General features: G+C 37.8%; 1 protein-coding gene across 1 annotated transcript; it reads right to left on the reverse strand.

Annotated features, from left to right (window-relative positions):
* Nucleotides 1-1,650: 1,650 nt before the first annotated feature.
* LOC107825975 (nucleolar protein 56-like) lies at nt 1,651-5,993 on the reverse strand. The gene is made up of 8 exons (XM_016652906.2): nt 5,653-5,993; nt 4,683-4,897; nt 4,393-4,550; nt 3,843-4,030; nt 3,517-3,769; nt 3,164-3,312; nt 2,930-3,064; nt 1,651-2,388 (listed from the first exon to the last, which is right to left on the reverse strand). Exons 1-8 carry the CDS (start codon nt 5,855-5,857, stop codon nt 2,027-2,029), a joined length of 1,665 nt encoding a protein of 554 aa, XP_016508392.1. The 5' UTR covers nt 5,858-5,993; the 3' UTR covers nt 1,651-2,026.
* Nucleotides 5,994-10,513: the final 4,520 nt, after the last annotated feature.

A 10,513-nucleotide genomic window follows, 5' to 3' on the forward strand; every position in this document is an offset into this window, starting at 1 on the left:
CCGACACTCAAGTTGAACAACTAAGCACAATATCATAGTAATTCAACACATGGAAGTAATCATAGGAGTCAAAAGATGAGCCTAAGTATCAAAATAAAGCCACATATATTCTCAAGGCATGTAGGCACATAGAACACGAAGAAGATAAATCAGTTCAAATGCTACAACTCTTAGTCTCGGCATAAAACATGTCAAAAAGTATTGATACTCAAGTTCTTCCAATCCATTATCAGTTCTAAAAAGAAAAGGAAAATCTTTGTATTTTTTTTAGACTTTACTCCCCCAAGAAAACTATCTAAGAAATTCATCATCGGAAAAAGTCCAAATTTTTTGAAAATTCTACCTAAAAAAATTATGCGGTTCAAAGAGTCATCCCTTGAAAAAGTAGAATTGGTTAGACGTCTTGCCATTAATTTTTGCATTAATTATTGGGATAAATAGGTAGGTATTTCTCTTAGGATTAAAGAAGAATATCCATTACTAGGCTGCAAGGTGTTCACTCTTGCACTGTTCTTCAAGAGAAACTAGTACAAACTTGCTTAGGCCTTTAGCCTGGGTGTAATGTTTTGAATATTCAGAGTTTTATCTGTTTCTTTTAATCTTATCAGTTTTGTTACTATTATTCTTTTATTTTCTTATTCATAGATTTTCAATTCTATATGTGTGTTGTTCGCTTCTGTTATCTTATTACCTTGATGTTTTTATTGTTTGTTGCCTCCTTTGGACCGAGAGTCTATCGGAAACCACCTCTCTACCTTCACAAGGTAGAGGTAACTGCATACACATTACCTGGGTATGTTGTTGTTGTATAACATATTTGACCATTTAAATATATGAATTTTTACCTCTTATAGCAAAGGTTGATACCTTATTTATTTTAAATAAATACCCTTTTAAAAAATTATATTCCATAGCTACCTTTTGATTTTTATAGCTAAATATTTATTTATGGTTACCTCCTACCCTTAAGACATAAAATACTCTTTGTATTATTTTTCTCTCATTAGAGAACCACACGTCCCAATCACGAAGAGAGATGGACGAAAAAGATTATTGAAAACCCAGCACTTTTTGCTTCTATTTCACTAATCTCTCTTCCTAATTCAATTCCTCAGTTCCTAAAATTCCGAAAATGTTGATGGTAGAACCCGTCGTCGCCGCCATCCGTTTCTTTCACCACCTCCATTGCTGCTTTTCTTTCTCTACCAAATTCGCAATTACTAACAAAAGAAGACAATCTACTATTGAAAATAAGGAATTTCTTTCGTTTTTGCGCTAAATTTGAGAGTTTCGAGTCAGAATCGCGGCCCTCTAGACGAGACGACATTAGGGTTATTCTTGAACAAAGATGACGGAGTTTGGGGCTAAGCAGAGTCTAATACCTTTTGTTTTCGTTGTATTTCAATGTATCTCGCTGTATTCTAGATATTTCATTGTCTTCTTTTTTCATTGTATTTCAATGTATCTCATTGTATTTCATATATTTCATTGTATTCACTGTCTTGCTATATTGCATCAATGTATTCATATGTTCTTTTTTATTAATAAAATTTATGTATTTTATATATTCAAATTTATAATTGTGATTGTCGAGCTATATTAGGAGTCTATTGTGTTAATTGGTTTACATTCCGTTTAAAAACAACTGAATAGACCATGAATTGCGCTATTTACATTACTGTATTCACAAATATGTATCGTGAATACACTCGAATACAATAATATGTCTAGTTGTAATACTCTGTTTCAGGCCGAGAAATGCTACTGTATTCATGAATACAGTAGCTTAAATACATCGAATACACTCTAAAAAACCTAAAAACATAGCTATAGGAAGTAATATAGTAAATGATAGCTATAACTAGCTAATAACCACTAAAACATAGTGGTTTCTGAAAGTTTCTCAAAAAAAATACCTAGGAGTGAACCAAAATGGGGCATACATACTATTTTGCGGAGGTGAATAGGAGATGTGAAAATAATCAAGCCTGCCATGGCTTAATCAGGTACGCAAGACCTTACAGATTTATTCATCATCTTGGGCCTTGGACTTCTTTTTCTTTTTACCTTCACTTGCAGCAGGGAGTTCCTCTCCATTTCCTTCCTTACTCTTCTTTTTCTTCTTCTTTGCTGTTCCATCCTCACTCACACCATTCCCATTACCTGCAGTTTGATCCTCTTCATGCACTGGCTCCTGTTCTGATTTCCGCTTCTCCTTCTTCTTCTTTTTCTTTTCGGATTTGGGCTCTTCAGAGGCATCACCATTTCTATCAACAAATGGTTTATCCTCATCCATTGGTTGTCCACCTTCCATTATCTCAGCTTTCGATTTCTTTTTCTTGGTTTTCTTTGTCGAAGCTTCATTAGCTGCCTCATCAACATCCATGTCTGCATCACAAAAATTAGCAGCACCAAGGATCAATACATCTTATTAGAGAAATAAAAATGAAGATCCAGCAGATGATGCTAAGCGAAAGGAGCTAAAGTGATGTCCACCCAAGAAATATGTGCATTTTACTCAGTTGGAAGTCATTCATGCAGATAATAATTTGGGGACCATTTATCAAACAAGCATCTCAGCAGCACAACTTCTATCAAACAGTGCAACTTAAGAAAATTGTGCAGTGTCTAGGTATTCTAGTGCATATCCCATGGGCTCAAACACAACCTCTAGTCTGAATGACATGTCTATGTAATATACTCTTAGTTGTATATCCTATAATACGTACATGCACATACATACCATACAGTTTGTACATGTATATGTACATACACGTGAATGTACAAACACACATGCATACATTTCCCCGATAGCCTAAAAAAGGACGGGTGTCCTACCCCTCTACTCCTACAGAAGTGGTGTTTCATTTTCAGAATGTTCAGACTTCATATTTTACCTCAATCCGATCTCCAAAGTAAAAGTACACACCTTTGTCTTCGGCAGTTTCAATAGCAGCTTTCATTACATCTAGGTTTTTACGAGGTGCAACCCCCTTGTCATAAAAGTCTAGTCGCTCCTCAACTTGTTCGCGGAGTTTCTCGCCAAAAGCAGTAGTGCTTTTGTCTGCACATGAAAAAAACAAAAGTTAAGATAAATAACAATTGCATAGGAAATGAACTTTAAGCAAATGATCGTAACTTGTACGTCCTTACTGAGACTTGCCTAAGAAACAGTCAAGACGAGAAGCAATAGAGCACTTGTTTGCAAGAAAACGAGCCATCCGACCCTTGTTACGAGCAGTTGCACGGCCAATGAAGGAAGAATGAAATATGAGACCATATTTTGGTGTATTCCCTTTGGTTTTCAAGGCTCTGAAGGGAAATAGAAAAAAGAGGGTGAAAGTGAAACTTGGGATGTGATTTAAAAAGAAGTAATTCATGCAATGGGCCAAGTAACCAAGAAATATATAAAGCCACATACGCGCACCTAATAGTTTTGTGAAATTGGGCCTAGGCAAAATCTCAGATATGTAAGAAGATAAGATGCGTGAAACATTTATAAGAAATGTTCATTACCTGAAAAGTGCCTTCTCAGCACCAAGGATCTGAAGGGTAGAAGAGGGGCACTTTGCCAGATTTGTGAGACTACCAGCATGAGAAATTAAACGGGCACCAACGACTTCACCAATCAGAGCAGCCAAATTTGGTGCTATGTCATGCATCTTAGTGACCAGATAATCATAAAGATTCTTCCTGTATTCAACAAGGTCCATTACTCTCTGTGCAAATAACTTGACGTTAATCAAGTCAACTGGGGACAAATCCTGGCCTGAAAATTAGAGGGACAGAAGTAAATAAAATGTATTAACATCCTCTCTATGGCTTGCTAAAGGATATCATACCCATGGATGCTTTGGCAGCTTCTACAATTTCTTTTGCTTTATCTTCATCTCCAACTATTTCTGTTAAGTCTGCAAGTTTGTCTTCGGACAACTGGGATTTGTCATCAACGAATTTTGCAACTTTAGCATATAGATAATTGTCATTGATAATCTTCACTAACTCTGGGAAATGCCATGAGTACCATTCTCTGCATCATTTGACAGAAAACCACGTCAGTAACCAAATGCAAAACGAATGGGAATCGGCAGGGAGATGGTCTTCAAGTAATATTACACACATGCATATACACATGCACACATATATCCTATACTGCAATTGGTTTGGATACTGGACAGAGGCATAGATGGTGGGTTAATCTATTTAATTCACGAGATAAACTAGAAGGGGGATGACAGCAATTACAAGCATAGATCAAGTCTCTAAGAAGTAACACATGCACATGGACACCACGGAATCATGCCCCCAAAAAATTTGAAATGCATTACCTAAAAGATTATGGAAGATGACAGTATCAAGTAAAACAAGACTATACACAAAGGGGGAACTAACCTGACTCTCATTGCAAAGGTATTTATATCTTTATCAAGAGTATCAAGAAGGACAATAGCTTGAGTAACCATATTGTCAACACGATTGACGTTGAACTTAACCTTTGCTCTGCTGTAACTGTGACTCAGGCCAAGTTGGGCTTTCTCCAGGTCACCAGACTACACAAGAAAGAGAGGAAAGAATAATTAACAAGTCCCGTCTACGCAGCATGTTTAAACTTGTAAGATACACACTGCCCAACTGCAAAATACTGAAAACAGCCAAAGAAAGATTCAAGCTACAATACAAACCTTAAGGTTTTCAATGAACTTGTCAAAATGCAAGCGCACTCCACGTAAAAGTTCAAGGACAAACTCATTGCTTTGGCAGGGAAACTTAGTCACTTCATGAATATGTGACCCGAGCTTAGGCTCTGCCAATCCTAGGCTGAACTTAGGCTTCTTACCCTCCTTAACTTTTGGGAGAGTAAGCTCCAAAAAGTTCCTTAGCTCATCGGTCATTTGCCCTAAGAGACGAGCCACGCCAATTATTAAAACCCAATCGCCAATAAACTTAATCAACAAAGGTAAATAAAAAAATACTAGCACAGCAGGACCCCACAATTGCTGCACCTACATTTCCTGTATTCTACTGCTAATTCAAAGAATCTCAGCTAGTAGAAAACATTTATGTTCATCTATCATGTCATCATATTCTAGTGTTTTGGCTTCTAGGCATTGAAAAATTATCTAATACAAACGAAACAATGAAGAAGAATCTGTAACTTAGTGAAAGCAGCATAATTATCTATTTCCTGAGCACAACTAAAGTATTGGAGGAAAATAAAAATGACAACTTTTACTTTCTTCAAGATGCAATCAAATCACAGCAATTTCCCCTTTTTTCACTCGAGCAAATTTGAGCTTAGCATCTTATGGTGGCGCGAAGACCCAATAAAGGAGGAAGGATGAGAGTTGTGTTGACCGTCAGCATAAAACTACTCAATTTATGATAAAATGCTTAGGAATACGCTCTCCTAGGCATGATATTACAATGAAACGGGATATTAAATGCTCATATAGGCTACCCCAACTAGTTTTAGACTTATTGCTTTAACTTATACTCATTTAAGCCAATTATTATCTGTGCTGAAAAACAAATACTAGACGACTATTTTAAGCAAAGTAGTACAGCTAACTACACATGCAAGACACCCAAAGAGGGATTACATTAATTTTTTACAGCCAAAAATTAAATTCAATAGCATTTACAGGTTTTGACCTTCAGAGACAGCATTGCATTGGTTAAGAGCATCAAGAGCAGATTCAAATGGACTAAAAGCAGCAAGTTTTACGATTTTTCCAAACCGATTGAGATCGGTAACTGAGTTCCGAACTGCCTCAGTGTTCTGGCCGATTTCGTCAAGCCCATGTGCCAAGAACAGAGCGTATCCGGACGCGGACTCGTACAATAGGTACAACGCCATGTACAACCCACTCAACCTTCACTTCTCTCTCTCGGGCGCGCTCCTTGTTTTGTCTATCTTCTATCTCCGAATGGGGAATAGAGAAAGGGATTGGCCTAGGGTTTTAAGAGGTTTATATAATAATGAAAGACTAGATAAGGAAAAAAGAAAGAGTCCAAAACGCTTTTGATGTTTTTTTTTTTGGACAAAAATTACTTCTATACTGCTTAAAAAAATTGCATAAATGAGTAAAATGTAGTATTATACTGTGAACTACGTTAACGGAAATTAGTCCGTTAAAGTAAAATACAGTATCATACTGCGTTTTACTTTATTTTTTTATTTTTTTGTAATTCGCAGTACCGTACTGCGTTTTACATCAAATTTTTCTTTTTTTGTAATTCGCAGTATAATACTGCATTTTATGAAGTTGTTCACCGTATGATACTGCGTTTTACTCTGGTTTTTGGCCCACCAATAATGAACTGACATAACAATAATTCAATACATAAAACGTAGTATTGTACTGCGTTTTACATTCGGACTTGCCTTATTTAAAGGCGTTTCAATTTTATGAAAATTCATTCAATCTTCAAACTTACGTTCATACTTCTCTCTTCTTCTTATCAATCATTTTTTTACAATGTCTGAAGTGGCAAAAATAAGGGTTTCACTATATTGGGGGGTGAGGTTGTGTTGGAGAATAACTCTGTGAGGTATAGCTCACCTCCACAATGTCATGTTAAATTGCCGCTTACTATGGAGTACGATAAATTGGTATCGTTGTTACGTAAAACAATGAATGAGAGGTGGTGTTCGGTTAACCTTAAAATAACCGGTAGATTTCCGTATTCAGTGACTCCGCAGGGGTTTGCTTATTATTCTGAGTTTAACATCGAGGATGATGAAACTCTTAGAGATTTTTTGCGGATTCCGGATGAATACATGGAATTTATTGTAATAAAATTATTGGAAATGTACGTCAAGGTGGAACACGTTCCCAATAATGAGGGCGTGCATAGTAGGGATAACCCCTAGTCATCGGATGGTTATTCTAGAGCAGTTTTTGCCGGACAGATTGCTGATGAAAGAGCTTGCCTTGATTTAAACTTGTCACCACCAGCGAATGAGCAGTTGCAAAATAATTTTTTGACTTTATATAATCAATAAGACGACTGGTAAACTTCAATTCTGTGGGTGCTTTAGCGATGTTTATTTTATGTTTTAATTAGATTTGTATTAACACTCATATTTTTCATAGGGGGTACCGTCTGGATACGAATTTTACAAGTTATGACCCCGCCCCTAGTTGGAATATGTGTATTTCTGGAGTATTGGACCACGGTGGTCCATCTGGGAGTCATCACCAACAAGCAAATATCCATCATGAAACTTCAAGACAGTACGACATGTAAGTAAAGTGATATAGCTATATCTAAAGTATTTATCAAGTTGGGTATATTATCATTTTGTTATTTTTGTGTAGTGAAAATGAGATTCTTGAAGCTCCTAACCTCACACAGTTGCCCATAGACGACGTATTTACTCGTGATTTGGCAGATGCACAGAGCCAGGAAGATGATAGTGATTATGACAACAATGCAGATGAGTCTGGGGATGACACACCCTTCCATGATGAGGGTGATGATGACGAGGAAGTGAATGTTGAACCTGAGCTGACGAGGGAGCATGTTCCTCCACCTCCCGCTAGACCAAGAGTGTACGAATCCCACGTGTCATTTCATGAGCGGAATATTCCCTACCTTGATAATTTGCCAAGCATGCCGAACGTGGATGCCCTCACAAGGGATGATGATGAATTTCGGTCAGCGATGTGGGATGAGTCTAGACCAGCTATTCTGACAAAGGGCATGTATTTCCCTGATAAAGCTCGCTTAATTAGGGCTGTAAAAATCTATAGTATAAGAAAGTGTCGTGAGATGACAGTAAGTGAGTCAACTATGGAGAAATACAAGGTTGTATGCCGTAGATACTTTATGGGTTGTCACTGGATGTTGCGTGCCACCAAGAAGAAATCAGGTTTGCGGAAAGTGGGTAAATTTATTAGCAAGCACAGATGTGAAATGGACACATACAATGAGAATCACTTCAACTTGGATGTGGACTTGATTTCTCTTGTCTTGATTCCATATTTGGAAGTGTCCATTAGGTTCAAGATTAAAGAGTGTATTACAGCCGTTCACCAGGAGTATGGTTGTACTATAACCAAAAGAAAGACATATCTCGGTCGCAAATGTGCCTTTGAACTTATTTATGGCGACTGGGATAAGTCTTTTTCAAATCTGCCCAGGTACATGGCCGCACTGCAACACTTTAACCCCGGGACTGTTGTTGAATGGAGGCGTGAGCGGAGTCCGGACAGACCCGAATATATTTTCAACTATGTGTTCTGGTCATTTAAACCAGTAATTGATGGTTTTGTGCATTGTCGTCCTGTTATTTCCATAGACGGTACTCATGTCTATGGAAAGTATGATATTAAGCTTTTGATTGCAGTTGCAGTAGATGCCAACGGGCAAATATTTCCACTAGCTTTTGTAATATGTGCCAACGAAAGTGAAGAGACATGGACGCTTTTTTTGAACCACTTGAAGCAGCACGTTGTCAAACAGCGTTCAGGTATTTGTCTAATATCAGATCGGCATGGTGGTATTTTAAGTTCTGTACGTCACTTGCCTGAATGGCAGGAACCATATGCATACCACTGTTACTGTGTGCGTCACCAGAAGGCCAATTTCCAGAAGAAATATCCTGACAAGGTATTGCATGACTTAATGTGGATGGCTGCAACTGAACACCAGTAGTGCAAATTCACGAGGCGCATGGAAGCGATCCGGTAATTAGAACCACGAGCCTATACTTGGTTGATGGGGCATGAGCTTCACATGTGGACATTACATGCTGATGGCGGAAGACGATGGGGAGCCCTCACTACAAACGTGTCGGAGTCATTCAACGGCTTGTTGAAGTCTGCCCGTGGACTGCCTGTCACTGCCATAGTCCGCATGACATTCAAACAGAGTGCGGAGAGGTTTGTTGAAAGGCATGCAGTTGCATCAACATTGATGGACATGGGTGTTCAATTTATGCCAATACCTATGAGAAGATTTGAAAGGTTCAGGAGGCGAGCACAATGGCATTCATTTATTCAGTACGATCATGAACTGGGTATTTTTGAAGTTAAGACCGCTATCCGCGGACATCGTGGGAATAATCTACAGACGGTGAATGAAAATAGAAGGTTATGTTCATGTTGGAAATGGACCATCTACCATATACCGTGCGCACATGCGTTGAAGTGCTTTCAACAAGTTGGATATGGGGCAACAAACTATATTGATAGGCAATACAGTGTTGCTGCATACGTAGACACGTATAGTGGGAAGTTGCAACCATTATGTGTTGAGCATTATTGGCCGCCGGAACCTTTTAAGATGGTATGTAACAAGGACTATTTGCGCAAGCTGCAAGTGCAAAAGAGAACGCGTATACGGAACCAAATGGATATTGGTGACACCGTTTATGCGCGTAAATGTGACATATGCTCGCAAACAGGACACGACCGTCGTAAATGTCCTTCAGGTGGTGTGCGTGGCGGTGGTAATCCGGCTCCTGGTGCAAGTTCGTCGAATGTACCCAACTATCAAGGATACCCCTAGTCTTTTATTTTGGTTTTTTTTTGTAATACGTGTTTGTACTTGTGTATGTTGCAATATATATCAAATAAAATTATGTTCCACAATTTGGAATAAGTGAAGAAAAAGCTGTTTAATTGTAGAAAAATGTAAATAAAACATTATTATAGCACAAACACAAACATAACAGGACAACATAATAAAAATACATGAAATATGAAAAATACACTAAACACATACATGCCAATGTTTAGTCCCGGTTGCCATTTATTCTCCGCTCCAACCACTTAAATCGTTCCTCCATTCGTTCTTTTTCTTCTTCTACCTCTTTCAGTTTCGTCTTCACCTCCGCAAGTTCCCGTTTATATTTTTCTTTTCGTTCCTTTTGCGTTTCACAATTCCATTGTGCTTTCCATTTTTCTTCTCTCACCTCCTTCAGTTTCGCCCTCATTTCTACAATAACTCTATCGCTTTCTCTTTGTGTTTCCCGTTGGCATAAACACATATTATGAAGAAACTGCAGTTGTTCTCTGTAGCATTCCTGATAACATGGTTCATCAACCCATTCCTCAAAATCACAAATAGGCTCGCCGGGAACCTTGTATAACTGGTTCATACAGCACCAGTAGCAGCGTCCAACTTTACCACTGTCCCAACAATTTTGCATCGAGCATTCTTTTTCACAGTTGCACTTTGGTGGACGAATAGGTTGAGCCATTTAATGACATATTTGCTTTTAGTAAAAAAAAAACTTACTTTTAATGAAATATTTGCTTTTACTAATTTTTGAGCACACAAAATAACTACAATGATGCCGTTATTTATAGGCAAAAAATTTAATACATAAAGTGTGGTATAGTATTGCGTTTTATGGAGTTGTCTTGTCGTTCTGAAAAAGATGAAAACCATGTGAAAAAAGCTGGTTTATTGCAGAAAAATTTAATACATAAAGCGTGGTATAGTACTGCGTTTTATGGAGTTGTCTTGTCATTCTGAAAAAGATGAAAACCATGTGAAAAAA

Source organism: Nicotiana tabacum, chromosome 5 (genome assembly GCF_000715075.1).
Source record: "Nicotiana tabacum cultivar K326 chromosome 5, ASM71507v2, whole genome shotgun sequence".
NCBI classification, from domain to species: domain Eukaryota; kingdom Viridiplantae; phylum Streptophyta; class Magnoliopsida; order Solanales; family Solanaceae; genus Nicotiana; species Nicotiana tabacum.